The 19,331-nt window shown below is 41.7% G+C and overlaps 2 protein-coding genes across 2 annotated transcripts; both read left to right on the plus strand.

The window, feature by feature from the left end:
- Window positions 1–1,961: 1,961 nt before the first annotated feature.
- LOC118943577 (UDP-glucuronosyltransferase-like) lies at window positions 1,962–10,646 on the plus strand. The gene is made up of 5 exons (XM_036958649.1): window positions 1,962–2,849; window positions 5,106–5,237; window positions 7,449–7,536; window positions 7,721–7,940; window positions 9,227–10,646. The coding sequence occupies exons 1-5, from the start codon at window positions 1,977–1,979 to the stop codon at window positions 9,513–9,515; spliced, it is 1,602 nt and encodes a 533-aa protein (XP_036814544.1). The 5' UTR covers window positions 1,962–1,976; the 3' UTR covers window positions 9,516–10,646.
- Window positions 10,647–12,954: 2,308 nt separating this feature from the next.
- LOC110502045 (UDP-glucuronosyltransferase-like) lies at window positions 12,955–19,331 on the plus strand. Its single transcript, XM_036958651.1, has 4 exons — window positions 12,955–13,867; window positions 16,253–16,384; window positions 18,615–18,702; window positions 18,880–19,331. Exons 1-4 carry the CDS (start codon window positions 12,995–12,997, stop codon window positions 19,128–19,130), a joined length of 1,344 nt encoding a protein of 447 aa, XP_036814546.1. The 5' UTR covers window positions 12,955–12,994; the 3' UTR covers window positions 19,131–19,331.

A 19,331-nucleotide genomic window follows, 5' to 3' on the forward strand; every position in this document is an offset into this window, starting at 1 on the left:
CATCTTTGTCCCTTTTCATTGCAGTTAGAGGGAAAGGAAGTGGGCTATGGCTGTATTAGTTAGGTTATTTTTTATTTCCAAGTCAAAAAAGGAGAGTAAAAAAAAACTGAAAATTGCTCTATTTATTGTTTGTTTCTGAATTTGAAAATTGCATTATTTTCTAATTTATTGTATCAAAATTGGACATGGAATAACGGGAAACACGGGAGAGTAAAAAAAAACAGAAAATTGCTCTATTTATTTTTTGTTTCTGAATTAGAAAATTGCATTCTTTTCTAATTTATTGTATCAAAATTGGACATGGAATAACGGGAAACAAAAACTGAATAAAAGTGGTTGTTTTGTTTATACCCGGAAGTACACAGATTAGACAGTATGACTGGAAGATAAAAATACTAATGTTAGCTGAGATGCAGAACTTTTTTGGAAGTTTGCATGCCAATAGAACAAACTGAACAACAACTGAACAAAGTTGGCTTGCACTTGCTGTTTACTGACTACTCATGTTAGATAGTAGTAGCTAGTGGAAGTAAGTTAGTCCCTCAGCCTGCTATAAGATGAAGCTGCCTGACCAGAGCTACCTGCTGCGGAAAGGTCACATTTCTCCATTACTTTCTGTAGCTACTTAGCTAGATCTTCAGTCGGCTGATGGTGTTTATTTACTGGGCAATAATGAACAGTAGTTACTGTAAATGGTCTCTCTGGTACTTTATATAGCTAACTTAGGTATTGCTTACACATACAACAATATCCAATTAAGCTATAGTGAAAGGCAAACAGGCTATGCTCTTTAGTTGTGAACACGACTACTGCTACGACAATTGGCCGAGGATCTTAATTTGATCAGCCTGTTGTTGCAGGAAATGCAAACTTGTAGTGTATTCAATGTTTAAAAAAGCTTCTAAAGTTTGTAGTTTACACTTTAAAATGTCAGACTTGATTTGCCCTAAAATGTCTCAGCCTCTACAAAAATATAAATTCATTATAATCCATACAAATAATCCATACAATAATTCTCATTTCCGGTAGCTACGGGATTATTTTCCTGCTCTGAGAAAATGGTCAAATTAAATCCTACAACTATACAGTGCCTTTGGAAAATATTCAGACCCATTGACTTTTTCCACATTCCGTTACGTTACAGCCTTATTCTAAAATGAATGTTAAAAATTTTTTTCTCAGCAATCTACACCTAATACCCCATAATGACAAATTGAAAACATGTTTGTAGAAATACCTTTTTACATAAGTATTCAGACCCTTTGCTATGAGACTCAAAATTGAGCTCAGGTGCGTCCTGTTTCCATTGATCATCCTTGAGATGATTCTACAACTTGATTAGAGTCCACCAGTGGTAAATTCAATTGAGTGGACATGACTTGGAAAGGCACACACCTGCCTATATAAGGTCCCACAGTTGACAGTGCATGTCAGAGCAAAAATCAAGCCATGAGGAATTGTCCGTAGAGCTCCTAGACAAGATTGTGTCGAGGCACAGATCTGGGGAAGGGTATCAAAACATTTCTGCAGCATTGAAGGTCCCAAGAACACAGTGGCCTCCATCATTCTTGAATGGAAGAAGTTTGGAACCACCAAGACCCTTCCGCCCGGCCAAACTGAGCAATCAGGGGAGAAGGGCCTTGGTCAGGGAGGTGATCATGAATCCGATGGACCCTCTGACAGAGCTCTAGAGTTCCTCTGTTGAGATGGGAGAAACTTCCAGAAGGACAATCACCTCTGCAGCACTCCACCAATCAGGCCTTTATGGTAGAGTGGCCAGACAGAAGCCACTCCTTAGTAAAAGGCACACTATAGCCCGCTTGGAGTTTGCCAAAAGGCACCTAAAGACTCTCAGACCACGAGAAACAAGATTCACTGGTCTGATGAAACCAAGATTGAACTCTGGACTGAATGCCAAGTGTCATGTCTGGAGGAAACCTGGCACCATTCCTACAGTGAAGCATGGTGACAGCATAATGGGTGGAGGCAGCATCATGCAGGGGCTTAGGCTGGGACTGCTGATTCTGCTGTGCTGCCTTGCCCTGTTTCCAGCACCTGTCCAGGGGGACAAGGTCCTGGTGATGCCTGTAGACGGGAGCCACTGGCTGAGCATGAAGCTGCTGGTGAAGGAGCTGGCGGCCAGAAGCCATGAGATGGTTGTGCTGGTCCCTGACACATCCATCCTCATCCAGGGCTCTGACTACTACAGGACTGAGACCTTCAGGGTCCCCTACAGCAAGGCACAGCTGGACGAGAACGTCAACAAACTGAAGGACGCTGCATTCCTCAAGGCCCCGGATGTAATGGACATATTCGTGAACGTGCAGCACCTGGTTCACTTCACCACCATGCAGGTGAAAGGCTGTGAGGGTCTGCTGTATGACGAGCCCCTGATGCAGCAACTGAGAGGAGAAATACTTCAGTTGATGCTGACTGACCCCTTTCTACCCTGTGGCTCCATCATCGCTGACTCCTTCAACAGCCCAGCGGTGTACTTCTCGAGGGGGATCCCCTGTGGGCTGGATGAGAAGGCTGCCCAGTGCCCCACTCCCCCCTCCTATGTACCACGCTTCCACTCAGGCAACACTGACCACATGGATTTCCTAGGGAGGGTTAAGAACATGCTCATGTACAGTCTGGAGAGCTACCTGTGTACGGTGATGTTTGCCAGCTTTGACGAGCTGACCAGCAGGTACCTGGAGAAGGACATGACGTACAGGGAACTTCTGGGTCACGGGGCGATCTGGCTGCTGAGGTATGACTACTCCTTTGAGTATCCCAAACCCAGGATGCCCAACATGGTCAACATTGGCGGCATCAACTGTGGTAAAATAGCTCCACTTCCAGCGGTGAGTCTCATAAGAGTATGTTTTAGAACAAACAACTTCAACTGTGGTAAAATAGCTCCACTTCCAGCAGTGAGTCTCATAAGAGTATGTTTTAGAACAAACAACTTCAACTGTGGTAAAATAGCTCCACTTCCAGCGGTGAGTCTCATAAGAGTATGTTTTAGAACAAACAACTTCAACTGTGGTAAAATAGCTCCACTTCCAGCAGTGAGTCTCATAAGAGTATGTTTTAGAACAAACAACATCAACTGTGGTAAAATAGCTCCACTTCCAGCGGTGAGTCTCATAAGAGTATGTTTTAGAACAAACAACTTCAACTGTGGTAAAAGAGCTCCACTTCCAGCAGTGAGTCTCATAAGAGTATGTTTTAGAACAAACAACTTCAACTGTGGTAAAAGAGCTCCACTTCCAGCAGTGAGTCTCATAAGAGTATGTTTTAGAACAAACAACTTCAACTGTGGTAAAAGAGCTCCACTTCCAGCAGTGAGTCTCATAAGAGTATGTTTTAGAACAAACAACTTCAACTGTGGTACAATAGCTCCACTTCCAGCAGTGAGTCTCATAAGAGTATGTTTTAGAACAAACAACTTCAACTGTGGTAAAAGAGCTCCACTTCCAGCAGTGAGTCTCATAAGAGTATGTTTTAAAACAAACAACTTCATCTGTGCGTAGCTGTGCACCCTATATGGAACCAGGCCCAGAAACCTCAAGGGATAGATTCAATACTGTGGCATTTATACCCCCACCCCGCACATCCCAGAAAATACAAAGAAAAAACGTTCAAATAGAGTTTCTGCTCAACATTCACTTTGGGAGAGCGTCCCTCTATGTACTACCCTGCATTCTCTCTCTTTTCTAAACACTCTGTTCAGCCAGTGAAACCTGAGCCAGGAACAGCATTGATGTGTCCCAAATGGTACCCTATTCCTCATATAGTGAACTACTTTTGACCAGAATCCTTTGGGCCCTGGTCAAAAGTAGTTGACTATTTGGGTAATAGGGTGCCATTTAGGACAGACATGTTATTTCTTCCTGGAATGTGGCCACTATAATCTAACAGAGGAACTGAGGGGCCCTTCTAGTTCCTACCCGACAAACCACAGGAAGATAAACTACTCTGCAGGGATTGTTCTGTGGGGTAAGGGTTGGGGTTAGCTGTGATTGTTGTAGGGTTGATTATGCCTTTATCTTCTATGAATACAGGGTGTGTTATCAAGGCATGGTATCCTTTCACAACTTCACCCTCCCTCCTTCAGTTAATGTTTTGCTAACCAGACCAAAGACTGTTCTAATACTGATGTGTGGAATTTAGACATGCATGTTTTTAATGTGAGTTAAATAATTTGATGCCTTGTCTGTTTATATTGTTCAATGTGAAATATTGATGAGCACCATGAGGTGAGGTTTCACACAGCAGTTGCTGTTTGTTTTCTGCCTGTATGTACATACAATTTCATTGCATAGTGAAGGACCACAATTCATTGTGTGTTTGGTTCATCGTGTGTGTGGTTCTGCGGATATTTCGGAGAAGGGTCTACTTGCAATTACTGTGATTTGTGGTTGTGAGGCCAGTTGGACGTACTGCACCTTCAAATCACATGCACCGAATACAATAGGTGTAGACCTTACAGTGAAGTGCTTACCTACAAGCCCCTAATCAAGAATAAGAAATAAAAGATAAGGAACAAGTAATTGTGCTGGGGACAATAAAAGGCCAGTCCAAAGTGTAAAGTTTGGTCACACAGTACAATGCCACAGAAATGTCCACCAGAGCTGTTTCCAGATAAATGAATGTTCATTTCTCTACCATAAGCCGCCTCCAACGTTGTTTTAGAGAATTTGGCAGTACATCCAACCGGCCTCACAACCACAGACCACGTGTAACCACGCCAGCCCAGAACCTCCATATCCGGCTTCTTCACCTGTTTGATCGTCTGGGACCAGCCACCCGGACAGCTGATGAAATTTAGGCGTATTTATGTCTGTAATAAAGCCCTTTTGTGGGGAAAAACTAATTCTGATTGGCTACCCAATGGGTGGGCGTGGCTCCCAAGTGGTAGGTGGGCGTGGCTCCCAACCATGGCTGCGCCCCCGCCCAGTAACATGAAATCCCGGGATTAGGGCTTAATGAATTTATTTGAGTTGACTGATTTCCTCATAAAATCATTTAAATTGTTGCATGTTGCGTTTCATATTTTTGATAAGTATAAATGTAAAACGTTTTTGTAAACCAACTCTTCCCCCGTGCCTCAACAGGACCTGCAGGAGTTTGTGGATGAGTCAGGAGAGGATGGCTTCGTGGTCTTCACCCTGGGCTCTATGATCTCTCAGATGCCTGAGGAGAAAGCCAAGCAGTTCTTTGATGCCTTCAGCAAGATCCCTCAGAGGGTAAAGACACCTCGATGCTGGCCCAAATGGCACCCTATTCCATATATTGCACTACTTTTGACCACAGCTGGTCAAAAGTAGTTCACTATATAGGGAATAGGGTGTTATTTGGAACGCATCCATTGTCTGTCTATTACATAATGTTTCCCACAGTTAACCATTTCTGACCAACACAATCTTTAAGTATACAGTCTCTACGTCTTCTGTAGATATCAACAACTGACAACATATTTCCTGAGCTTTCTTACATCTCCTAGATATAGGACAGACACTTTAAAACCTTATTCCTTATGATTTATGTTTTTACTGTCTTTTTGATATTTATGAATGAATGCGTTTCTATGGGCTGTAGTAGTAAAGGCCAAATTCAATATTTTATCAAATCACATTTTTATATATATATTTTTAATACCAAATGGGGTCCTAAAATTCAAAATCAAATAGCTAAATGATCAATAGTATGACCATCTTAAAACAATTCCATATGTTAGCTTAGTCATGCACTGCAATTACACAATTGACTGATGATAGGTTGAAATAAATTCACAAGAAGAAGATTGTGGGAGCTATACTGTTAGATTTCAGCCTGTGTGTCCATGTATACTGGTGATTCAGCCCTATATGGGTCAGCAACCACAGCTAGTGAAATTAATGCAACCCTGAACAAAGATTTGCAGTCAGTTTTAGAATGGGGGGCCAGTACTAAACTGGTCCTTAACATCTCTAAAACTAAGACCATTGTATTTGGTACAAATAATTCTTTAAGTTCTAGACCTCAGCTGAATCTGGTAATGAATGGTGTGGCTGTTGAACAAGTTGAAGAGACTAAATTACTTGGTGTTACCTTAGATTCTAAACTGTCATGGTCAAAAAATATTGAATGGTTGTAAGTCTGTCTGTGATAAAGAGATGCTCTGCTTTCTTAACACCACACTACACAAAGCAAGTCCTGCAGGCTCTAGTTTTATCTTATCTTGATTATTGTCCAGTCGTCTGGTCAAGTGCCGCAAAGGACCTAATTAAGCTGCAGCTGGCCCAGAACAGAGTGGCACATTTTGCTCTTCATTATAGTCAGGGGGCTAATATCAATACTATGCATGCCAGTCCTTCTTAGCTAAGAGTTGAGGAGACTGAATGCATCACTTCTTGTTTTTATAAGAAATAAATTGTTTGCATAGTCAACTTACATACAACACTGATAAACACACCAGACATGCCACCAGGGGTCTCTTTCCAGTCCCCAGGCCGGGAACAAATTCAAGAAAACATACATTATTATACAGAGCCATGATTGCAGGGAACTCCCTTCCATATCAAAAAACAAATAAAGCAACACCTCCAGTCAAAAGGCCTCTCCCCCATATGACCTACTTGTTGTGTGTACTGACATGTATATGTAACTGATAGATGCACACACACGCAAACTACATGTTAATGTACAGTATGTCAATTGTAAAATATTTTGACTGTAATGTATTTTTCGTTATGTGTCGGACCCCAGTAAGACTAGCTGTAGCCATTGGTGTCAGCTAATGGAGATCCTAATAAAACAAAATCAATACAGCCTAATTGTATTATTATCTATAGCAGAAAGCAATGGGTTAGAAGAAGCCTACATAACCAACCCGTAATGTAAAATGCAACATCCATTTATGGCCAGCTATGTAAACTCTAACACGGATTTATCCTGCAATAGATGTCATTCAATTGGTAATATTCATTTTTGTCTTCTTCTCATGCCTTTTTAAGGGGAAAGTAATCTGAAAGTAATTAGATTACGTTACTGAGTTTGGGTAATCTAAAAGTTACGTTACTGATGACTATTTTGGACAGGTAACTAGTAACTAACGGATTACATTTAGAAAATTACCTACCCAACGCTGCATATAGGCCTAATCTCCAATCCACCATGAATCTAATCTAGACTAAGAACAAGTCCTTTGTCCCCCGTTGTACTTAACTCTGAGGAATGCTGTAATTACATGGAGTTTCAATGATTTGCATATTCTCCATATACTACGTCAAGGGTCATGGCAAGCTGCTGTTCTATGTTGTTCAGTTTGTGTGGTGTACAGTGGAGCTATGCCTTAAAACTCTCCAGACACACATTTATACTCCACTACAAAGTGGTGTATCTTTACCACTATATCCAGAATTGTCAGATGATTCTATATGACTTGATAAACTAAGTAAACTGTTCTCTGTTTTCAGGTGGTGTGGAGGTACACAGGAGTGGTGCCTGAGAACGCTCCAGACAACGTCAGATTGATGAAGTGGCTTCCTCAGAATGATCTGCTGGGTTAGTTTCGTCTCATCATCAGAGATAATGTTACAATGATATAGTTATGATGAAAACCACCTGGGTTACAGAAGTTACAGAGGGGTACTCTTCTCAGTAAACACATGCTACTGTTGTTGCCATTTTGTAAGAGAAACAATACATATTCTTCTTCGTGGTGAATGTTCCATGTTTCATGTTCTAGGCCACCCCAAGGTCAAGGCCTTCATCACCCATGGAGGAACCCACGGTATCTACGAGGGGATCTGTAACAGTGTTCCCATGGTGATGCTTCCGTTGTTCGGTGACCAGAGTGACAACGTACATCGCATGGCGGTGAGGGGTGTCGGGGAAGTGCTCACTTTGTTCGATATCACCTCAGAGAAACTGGTGGAGGCCCTCAACAAGGTCATCAACGACAAGAGGTCAGACATCATGTTAACGTAATACAAGGAAGAATACTGAACAAAAATATAAACGCAACATGCAACAATTTCTACGATTTTACTGAGTTACAGTTCATATGAGGAAATTAGTCAATTGAAATAAATAAATTAGGGCCTAATCTATGGATTTCACATGACTGGGAATACAGATATGCATCTGTTGGTCACAGATACCTTTAATAGAAAATGGGCCCCAGGATCTCATCACAATTTTTTTGGGCATTCAAAATGCCAATCGATAAAATGGAATTGTGTTCGTTGTCCATAGCTTATGCCCATAGCATAACCCCACCACCACCATGGGGCACTCTGTTCAAAACATTGACATCAGCAAACCGCTCACCCACACAACGCCATACACATGGTCTGTGATTGTGAGGCAAGTTGGACGTACTGCCAAATTTTCTAAAACAACGTTGGAGGCGGCTTATGGTAGAGAAATTAACATTAAATTAGCTTGCAACAGCTCTGGTGGACATTCCTATAGTCAGCATGCCAATTGCACACTCCCTCAAAACTTCAGACATTGAGGCATTGTGTTGTGTGATAAAACTGCACATTTTAGAGTGGCCTTTTATTGTCCCCAGCTCAAGATGCACCTGTATAATGATCATGCTGTTTAATCAGCTTCTTGATATGCCACACCTGCCAAGTGGATGGATTATCTTGGCAAAGACAAAATGTTCACTGAGAGGGATGTAACCAAATTTGTGCACAAAATTTGAGAGAAAAAAGCTTTTTGTGCATATGGAACATTTCTGGGACCAACATTTTACATGTTGCGTTTATATATAATGTTACAAGGACATGTTGCGTTTATATATAATGTTACTAGGACATGTTATACACTGAAAATACAAACTATTAACCTCTTAAAATGTAACTACATGTAATCCAAAATGGAATCTACATAATCCTCGAAAGTAATTTTTATCATGAGAGGACCATCAACAATAACTAGTAATGCTGCATTCTCCAAGATAGGTTAAAATTTCACCTTTCTGGTAAAAATAGTTATAAATTGTTGAGGTGTAGACACATTTTAGTGCACAAGCTCAAATTAACAGGACAATTAGGATAAAAATATAGCAGTGCAAACAGTACAGGGACCAAATCCTAACTTGAGATCTACATATTGAGTTTCAGTGCAAATATATTATTGTCAACAATGCATGATTTAAATAAACGTCTGAGTTCCTCATTAGAATTCAGCACCAGTCTATGAGGAGATTGGAAACCCTGTTGCATCTGTCCTTCTGCCCCAGTTACAAGGAGAAGATGCTGAAGCTGTCAGCGGTACATAAGGACCGTCCCATCGAGCCCCTGGACCTGGCCGTGTTCTGGTCAGAGTTTGTGATGCGTCACGGCGGAGCGGAACACCTGAGACCCGCCGCTCACGACCTCAACTGGATCCAGTACCACAGTCTGGACGTGTTCACTCTGCTACTCACTATAGTTCTCATTGTTGTCATGGTCACCGTTAAATGCTGCAAAGTCTGCTTCCGCAAGTGTTGTGGAACGAAGAAGACTATGAAGAAGAAGAAGAATGAGTGAATGTCCTTCCTGTGGCCTAGGCCGGGATTCAATCAAAGGCTCGTTGTAGAGCGCTGTTGACGATAATGTGCCTTTTAAAGGCAATGTTCCGTGTTTGCTGAGATCACATTCACAGTAAACGCTGCAGATATTGGCTCAATCAGAAAGTACCTTAAAATGTCAAGCGCGCTACAATGCGCTACAGATTGAATCCCAGCCCAAGCCATCAGGCCCTAGAGTCCAGAGTAACTATACTACCCACTCTAGGCCCTGTGTATAACATTTTTATGTTTGTTTGATTTGATATCTCAGGATAATGTCAGAGTAACTTCATGTATCTGTTGTCAATAAGGCCTGATGCCTGCCACCAGCAAGACAGTCTCATTCCACCACAGGAGGTTGGTTGCACTTTAACTGCTGGTAATGGCTGGAGCGGAATGAGTGGAATGGTATCAAATACATCAAACACGTAGTTTCCATGTGTTTGATACCATTTCATTTGTTCCATTACAGCCATTATTATGAGCCGTCCTCCCCTCAGCAACCTCCTATTTATTCCACAGTCAGCCACTGTGCTGTTGGAGTGTGACTTCAAAACTGTTGGCCTGTCTAGCATGTGTGATGCCAATTCAAGATCCTGTTTAGTAAAAAGCATGAGCTGACGCACACATTGTTTTGTAGAGGCGCTAACCAACAAGGATTGAACTGTATAAAAATCAAGTCGCACAGTCAGTTACCAAAACGTTGGTTATTAGGTCTACTTAATCAATTGTTTGGAGTATATATATTGAGTGTACAACTTTCTTGTTTTACAATTTAGGATCCTGGTAACACAACCAATATATGTCATGTTGGTATAAAGGATTATGGAGACAGGTGCAGGAATACACAATAGGGGTTTTTAATACACCCAAAACAAACACGTATACAAAAACACTGGGCTGAACCCAAACAAAAGAGCGAGGGTAAACCCTGTTGAACGCCACAGGACGATTCCCATAATACACAATGTATATAGCACGCAGCATAACAGCTGCACCAACGCATAGGTACTCGCACCACCAGTGGACACGGGAACAATAATCGACAGCCCGATAGAAACCAAAGGGCACACTTATACAAGTACTAATCAGTGGGAATAGGGGACAGGTGTGCATAATGAAAGTTCCGGAGGGATCCGTGACAATATAGTGGCAAGAGAGAATTTCTCTTTGTCTTTGACAGGCATTTTGACAGTAAAAAGCTATGGCAGGCGTGTCATTTTGCCTGGGCCTCATTCGGTCTTCATCAAGGTCCAGAGAGCACCACTGACTTTAAAAAAATATTTCCTCCCCGTCAAAATTTGCTAAGTGTAGTCCTTTATCCATCGTTTTTGGAATTTCCGATGCTCCCTGACTGTCTAGCTTTCATTTCAGTAATTATTGTTTTTTTTGTTGTACAGTACTTTTTCATTATGTTTGTAATAATGTTTCAAGTGAAAAAAAAACATTATTGTGAAAATCTACAAATAAATTGTAATACAAAGTTGCATCTTTGTCCCTTTTCATTGCAGTTAGAGGGAAAGGAAGTGGGCTGTGGCTGTATTAGTTAGGTTATTTTTTATTTCCAAGTCAAAAAAGGAGAGTAAAAAAAAACTGAAAATTGCTCTATTTATTGTTTGTTTCTGAATTTGAAAATTGCATTATTTTCTAATTTATTGTATCAAAATTGGACATGGAATAACGGGAAACACGGGAGAGTAAAAAAAAACAGAAAATTGCTCTATTTATTTTTTGTTTCTGAATTTGAAAATTGCATTCTTTTCTAATTTATTGTATCAAAATTGGACATGGAATAACGGGAAACACATAAAAAACAAAAATTGAAGAAAAGTGGTTGTTTTGTTTATACCCGGAAGTACACAGATTAGACAGAGTATGACTGGAAGATAAAAATACTAATGTTAGCTAAGATGCAGAACTTTTTTGGAAGTTTGCATGCCAATAGAACAAACTGAACAACAACTGAACAAAGTTGGCTTGCACTTGCTGTTTACTGACTATACTCATGTTAGATAGTAGTAGCTAGTGGAAGTAAGTTAGTCCCTCAGCCTGCTATAAGATGAAGCTGCCTGACCAGAGCTACCTGCTGCGGAAAGGTCAAATTTCTCCATTACTTTCTGTAGCTACTTAGCTAGATCTTCAGTCGGCTGATGGTGTTTATTTACTGGGCAATAATGAACAGTAGTTACTGTAAATGGTCTATCTGGTACTTTATATAGCTAACTTAGGTATTGCTTACACATACAACAATATCCAATTAAGCTATAGTGAAAGGCAAACAGGCTATGCTCTTTAGTTGTGAACACGACTACTGCTACGACAATTAGCCGAGGATCTTAATTTGATCAGCCTGTTGTTGCAGGAAATGCAAACTTGTAGTGTATTCAATGTTTAAAAAAGCTTCTAAAGTTTGTAGTTTACACTTTAAAATGTCAGACTTGATTTGCCCTAAAATGTCTCAGCCTCTACAAAAATATAAATTCATTATAATCCATACAAATAATCCATACAATAATTCTCATTTCCGGTAGCTACGGGATTGTTTTCCTGCTCTGAGAAAATGGTCAAATTAATTTTTCCACATTCCACATTTTTCCACATTCCGTTACGTTACAGCCTTATTCTAAAATGAATGTTTAAAAAAAAATTCTCAGCAATCTACACCTAATACCCCATAATGACAAATTGAAAACATGTTTGTAGAAATACCTTTTTACATAAGTATTCAGACCCTTTGCTATGAGACTCAAAATTGAGCTCAGGTGCGTCCTGTTTCCATTGATCATCCTTGAGATGATTCTACAACTTGATTAGAGTCCACCTGTGGTAAATTCAATTGAGTGGACATGACTTGGAAAGGCACACACCTGCCTATATAAGGTCCCACAGTTGACAGTGCATGTCAGAGCAAAAATCAAGCCATGAGGAATTGTCCGTAGAGCTCCTAGACAAGATTGTGTCGAGGCACAGATCTGGGGAAGGGTATCAAAACATTTCTGCAGCATTGAAGGTCCCAAGAACACAGTGGCCTCCATCATTCTTGAATGGAAGAAGTTTGGAACCACCAAGACCCTTCCTAGAGCTGGCCGCCCGGCCAAACTGAGCAATCAGGGGAGAAGGGCCTTGGTCAGGGAGGTGATCATGAATCCGATGGACCCTCTGACAGAGCTCTAGAGTTCCTCTGTTGAGATGGGAGAAACTTCCAGAAGGACAATCACCTCTGCAGCACTCCACCAATCAGGCCTTTATGGTAGAGTGGCCAGACAGAAGCCACTCCTTAGTAAAAGGCACACTATAGCCCGCTTGGAGTTTGCCAAAAGGCACCTAAAGACTCTCAGACCACGAGAAACAAGATTCACTGGTCTGATGAAACCAAGATTGAACTCTGGACTGAATGCCAAGTGTCATGTCTGGAGGAAACCTGGCACCATTCCTACAGTGAAGCATGGTGACAGCATAATGGGTGGAGGCAGCATCATGCAGGGGCTTAGGCTGGGACTGCTGATTCTGCTGTGCTGCCTTGCACTGTTTCCAGCACCTGTCCAGGGGGACAAGGTCCTGGTGATGCCTGTAGACGGGAGCCACTGGCTGAGCATGAAGCTGCTGGTGAAGGAGCTGGCGGCCAGAAGCCATGAGATGGTTGTGCTGGTCCCTGACACATCCATCCTCATCCAGGGCTCTGACTACTACAGGACTGAGACCTTCAGGGTCCCCTACAGCAAGGCACAGCTGGACGAGAACGTCAACAAACTGAAGGACGCTGCATTCATCAAGGCCCCGGATGTAATGGACATATTCGTGAACGTGCAGCACCTGGTTCACTTCACCACCATGCAGGTGAAAGGCTGTGAGGGTCTGCTGTATGACGAGCCCCTGATGCAGCAACTGAGAGGAGAAATACTTCAGTTGATGCTGACTGACCCCTTTCTACCCTGTGGCTCCATCATCGCTGACTCCTTCAACAGCCCAGCGGTGTACTTCTTGAGGGGGATCCCCTGTGGGCTGGATGAGAAGGCTGCCCAGTGCCCCACTCCCCCCTCCTATGTACCACGCTTCCACTCAGGCAACACTGACCACATGGATTTCCTAGGGAGGGTTAAGAACATGCTCATGTACAGTCTGGAGAGCTACCTGTGTACGGTGATGTTTGCCAGCTTTGACGAGCTGACCAGCAGGTACCTGGAGAAGGACATGACGTACAGGGAACTTCTGGGTCACGGGGCGATCTGGCTGCTGAGGTATGACTACTCCTTTGAGTATCCCAAACCCAGGATGCCCAACATGGTCAACATTGGCGGCATCAACTGTGGTACAATAGCTCCACTTCCAGCGGTGAGTCTCATAAGAGTATGTTTTAGAACAAACAACTTCAACTGTGGTAAAAGAGCTCCACTTCCAGCAGTGAGTCTCATAAGAGTATGTTTTAGAACAAACAACTTCAACTGTGGTAAAATAGCTCCACTTCCAGCAGTGAGTCTCATAAGAGTATGTTTTAGAACAAACAACTTCAACTGTGGTAAAAGAGCTCCACTTCCAGCAGTGAGTCTCATAAGAGTATGTTTTAGAACAAACAACTTCAACTGTGGTACAAGAGCTCCACTTCCAGCGGTGAGTCTCATAAGAGTATGTTTTAGAACAAACAACTTCAACTGTGGTAAAAGAGCTCCACTTCCAGCGGTGAGTCTCATAAGAGTATGTTTTAGAACAAACAACTTCAACTGTGGTAAAAGAGCTCCACTTCCAGCGGTGAGTCTCATAAGAGTATGTTTTAGAACAAACAACTTCAACTGTGGTAAAAGAGCTCCACTTCCAGCGGTGAGTCTCATAAGAGTATGTTTTAGAACAAACAACTTCAACTGTGGTAAAAGAGCTCCACTTCCAGCGGTGAGTCTCATAAGAGTATGTTTTAGAACAAACAACTTCAACTGTGGTAAAAGAGCTCCACTTCCAGCGGTGAGTCTCATAAGAGTATGTTTTAGAACAAACAACTTCAACTGTGGTAAAAGAGCTCCACTTCCAGCAGTGAGTCTCATAAGAGTATGTTTTAGAACAAACAACTTCAACTGTGGTAAAAGAGCTCCACTTCCAGCAGTGAGTCTCATAAGAGTATGTTTTAAAACAAACAACTTCAACTGTGCGTAGCTGTGCAACCAATATGGAACCAGGCCCAGAAACCTCAAGGGATAGATTCAATACTGTGGCATTTATACCCCCACCCCGCACATCCCAGAAAATACAAAGAAAAAACGTTCAAATAGAGTTTCTGCTCAACATTCACTTTGGGAGAGCGTCCCTCTATGTACTACCCTGCATTCTCTCTCTTTTCTAAACACTCTGTTCAGCCAGTGAAACCTGAGCCAGGAACAGCATTGATGTGTCCCAAATGGTACCCTATTCCTCATATAGTGAACTACTTTTGACCAGAATCCTTTGGGCCCTGGTCAAAAGTAGTTGACTATTTGGGTAATAGGGTGCCATTTAGGACAGACATGTTATTTCTTCCTGGAATGTGGCCACTATAATCTAACAGAGGAACTGAGGGGCCCTTCTAGTTCCTACCCGACAAACCACAGGAAGATAAACTACTCTGCAGGGATTGTTCTGTGGGGTAAGGGTTGGGGTTAGCTGTGATTGTTGTAGGGTTGATTATGCCTTTATCTTCTATGAATACAGGGTGTGTTATCAAGGCATGGTATCCTTTCACAACTTCACCCTCCCTCCTTCAGTTAATGTTTTGCTAACCAGACCAAAGACTGTTCTAATACTGATGTGTGGAATTTAGACATGCATGTTTTTAATGTGAGTTAAATAATTTGATGCTTTGTCTGTTTATATTGTTCAATGTGAAATATTGATGAGCACCATGAGGTGAGGTTTCACACAGCAGTTGCTGTTTGTTTTCTGCCTGTATGTACATACAATTTCATTGCATAGTGAAGGACCACAATTCATTGTGTGTTTGGTTCATCGTGTGTGTGGTTCTGCGGATATTTCGGAGAAGGGTCTACTTGCAATTACTGTGATTTGTGGTTGTGAGGCCAGTTGGACGTACTGCACCTTCAAATCACATGCACCGAATACAATAGGTGTAGACCTTACAGTGAAGTGCTTACCTACAAGCCCCTAATCAAGAATAAGAAATAAAAGATAAGGAACAAGTAATTGTGCTGGGGACAATAAAAGGCCACTCCAAAGTGTAAAGTTTTGTGACACAGTACAATGCCACAGAAATGTCCACCAAAGCTGTTTCCAGATAAATGAATGTTCATTTCTCTACCATAAGCCGCCTCCAACGTCGTTTTAGAGAATTTGGCAGTACATCCAACCGGCCTCACAACCACAGACCACGTGTAACCACGCCAGCCCAGGACCTCCATATCCGGCTTCTTCACCTGTGGGATCGTCTGGGACCAGCCACCCGGACAGCTGATGAAATGTAGGCGTATTTATGTCTGTAATAAAGCCCTTTTGTGGGGAAAAACTAATTCTGATTGGCTACCCAATGGGTGGGCGTGGCTCCCAAGTGGTAGGTGGGCGTGGCTCCCAACCATGGCTGCGCCCCCGCCCAGTAACATGAAATCCCGGGATTAGGGCTTAATGAATTTATTCGAGTTGACTGATTTCCTCATAAAATCATTTAAATTGTTGCATGTTGCGTTTCATATGTATAAATGTAAAACGTTTTTGTAAACCAACTCTTCCCCCGTGCCTCAACAGGACCTGCAGGAGTTTGTGGATGAGTCAGGAGAGGATGGCTTCGTGGTCTTCACCCTGGGCTCTATGATCTCTCAGATGCCTGAGGAGAAAGCCAAGCAGTTCTTTGATGCCTTCAGCAAGATCCCTCAGAGGGTAAAGACACCTCGATACTGGCCCAAGTGGCACCCGATTCCATATATTGCACTACTTTTGACCACAGCTGGTCAAAAGTAGTTCATTATATAGGGAATAGGGTGTTATTTGGAACGCATCCATTGTCTGTCTATTACATAATGTTTCCCACAGTTAACCATTTCTGACCAACACAATCTTTAAGTATACAGTCTCTACGTCTTCTGTAGACATCAACAACTGACAACATATTTCCTGAGCTTTCTTACATCTCCTAGATATAGGAAAGACACTTTAAAACCTTATTCCTTATGATTTATGTTTTTACTGTCTTTTTGATATTTATGAATGAATGCGTTTCTATGGGCTGTAGTAGTAAAGGCCAAATTCAATATTTTATCAAATCACATTTTTTTTATATATTTTTAATACCAAATGGGGTCCTAAAATTCAAAATCAAATAGCTAAATGATCAATAGTATGACCATCTTAAAACAATTCCATATGTTAGCTTAGTCATGCACTGCAATTACACAATTGACTGATGATAGGTTGAAATAAATTCACAAGAAGAAGATTGTGGGAGCTATACTGTTAGATTTCAGCCTGTGTGTCCATGTATAGTATAGTAATCTAACAGTGATTCAGCCCTATATGGGTCAGCAACCACAGCTAGTGAAATTAATGCAACCCTGAACAAAGATTTGCAGTCAGTTTTAGAATGGGGGACCAGTACTAAACTGGTCCTTAACATCTCTAAAACTAAGACCGTTGTATTTGGTACAAATAATTCTTTAAGTTCTAGACCTCAGCTGAATCTGGTAATGAATGGTGTGGCTGTTGAACAAGTTGAGGAGACTAAATTACTTGGTGTTACCTTAGATTCTAAACTGTCATGGTCAAAAAATATTGAATGGTTGTAAGTCTGTCTGTGATAAAGAGATGCTCTGCTTTCTTAACACCACACTACACAAAGCAAGTCCTGCAGGCTCTAGTTTTATCTTATCTTGATTATTGTCCAGTCGTCTGGTCAAGTGCCGCAAAGGACCTAATTAAGCTGCAGCTGGCCCAGAACAGAGTGGCACATTTTGCTCTTCATTATAGTCAGGGGGCTAATATCAATACTATGCATACCAGTCCTTCTTAGCTAAGAGTTGAGGAGACTGAATGCATCACTTCTTGTTTTTATAAGAAATAAATTGTTTGCATAGTCAACTTACATACAACACTGATAAACACACTTACCTCACCAGACATGCCACCAGGGGTCTCTTCCCAGTCCCCAGGCCGGGAACAAATTCAAGAAAACATACAGTATTATACAGAGCCATGATTGCAGGGAACTCCCTTCCATATCAAAAAACAAATAAAGCAACACCTCCAGTCAAAAGGCCTCTCCCCCATATGACCTACTTGTTGTGTGTACTGACACGTATATGTAACTGATAGATGCACACACACGCAAACTACATGTTAATGTACAGTATGTCAATTGTAAAATCTTTTGACTGTAATGTATTTTTCGTTATGTGTCGGACCCCAGTAAGACTAGCTGTAGCCATTGGTGTCAGCTAATGGAGATCCTAATAAAACAAAATCAATACAGCCTAATTGTATTATTATCTATAGCAGAAAGCAATGGGTTAGAAGAAGCCTACATAACCAACCCGTAATGTAAAATGCAACATCCATTTATGGCCAGCTATGTAAAACTCTAACACGGATTTATCCTGCAATAGATGTCATTCAATTGGTAATATTCATTTTTGTCTTCTTCTCATGCCTTTTTAAGGGGAAAGTAATCTGAAAGTAATTAGATTACGTTACTGAGTTTGGGTAATCTAAAAGTTACGTTACTGATGACTATTTTGGACAGGTAACGAGTAACTAACGGATTACATTTAGAAAATTACCTACCCAACGCTGCATATAGGCCTAATCTCCAATCCACCATGAATCTAATCTAGACTAAGAACAAGTCCTTTGTCCCCCGTTGTACTTAACTCTGAGGAATGCTGTAATTACATGGAGTTTCAATGATTTGCATATTCTCCATATACTACGTCAAGGGTCATGGCAAGCTGCTGTTCTATGTTCAGTTTGTGTGGTGTACAGTGGAGCTATGCCTTAAAACTCTCCAGACACACATTTATACTCCACTACAAAGTGGTGTACCTTCACCACTATATCCAGAATTGTCAGATGATTCTATGTGACTTGATAAACTAAGTAAACTGTTCTCTGTTTTCAGGTGGTGTGGAGGTACACAGGAGTGGTGCCTGAGAACGCTCCAGACAACGTCAGATTGATGAAGTGGCTTCCTCAGAATGATCTGCTGGGTTAGTTTCGTCTCATCATCAGAGATAATGTTACAATGATATAGTTATGATGAAAACCACCTGGGTTACAGAAGTTACAGAGGGGTACTCTTCTCAGTAAACACATGCTACTGTTGTTGCCATTTTGCAAGAGAAACAATACATATTCTTCTTCGTGGTGAATGTTCCATGTTCTAGGCCACCCCAAGGTCAAGGCCTTCATCACCCATGGAGAAACCCACGGTATCTACGAGGGGATCTGTAACAGTGTTCCCATGGTGATGCTGCCGTTGTTCGTGACCAGAGTGACAACTGTGACGACCCTCCCACTCTGTCTGCCGTATTCTGTCTTTGTTCTTGTTTCCTTATTAGGATGCCTGTGGACGGAGTCGGGAGGGTCGTCAGCTTCATGGGAAACACCTGGGCCAGGTGTCTCCCAGGATAAATAGACCTCTTCCACATTCATGGAAGAGACTCTCTCCATGCAGACACTTTTATGGATTTTGTTGTGTTTCTTGGTGGTTTTTGGGTTGTTTGCTTTAGCATCTTTCAACACCCTGCATTATCACATTCATGCATGCAAAACACTCACTTACACTACTGATTACTGATTACACACACCATTGTATATTTTCCGTTGCTTTAGTTAA

This window comes from Oncorhynchus mykiss, chromosome 22 (genome assembly GCF_013265735.2).
Source record: "Oncorhynchus mykiss isolate Arlee chromosome 22, USDA_OmykA_1.1, whole genome shotgun sequence".
Taxonomy (NCBI): Eukaryota; Metazoa; Chordata; class Actinopteri; order Salmoniformes; family Salmonidae; genus Oncorhynchus; species Oncorhynchus mykiss.

Bases quoted from the DNA above. Each gene is read 5' to 3' on its own strand.
- LOC118943577 (XM_036958649.1), top strand. From the start codon at position 1,977: ATGGGTGGAGGCAGCATCATGCAGGGGCTTAGGCTGGGACTGCTGATT. The intron at 5,238-7,448 runs GTAAAGACACCT...CTCTGTTTTCAG, and splicing joins TCAGCAAGATCCCTCAGAGG to GTGGTGTGGAGGTACACAGG. The intron at 7,941-9,226 runs GTCAGACATCAT...CTTCTGCCCCAG, and splicing joins AAGGTCATCAACGACAAGAG to TTACAAGGAGAAGATGCTGA.
- LOC110502045 (XM_036958651.1), top strand. From the start codon at position 12,995: ATGGGTGGAGGCAGCATCATGCAGGGGCTTAGGCTGGGACTGCTGATT. The intron at 13,868-16,252 runs GTGAGTCTCATA...GTGCCTCAACAG, and splicing joins CAATAGCTCCACTTCCAGCG to GACCTGCAGGAGTTTGTGGA. The intron at 18,703-18,879 runs GTTAGTTTCGTC...TCCATGTTCTAG, and splicing joins TCCTCAGAATGATCTGCTGG to GCCACCCCAAGGTCAAGGCC.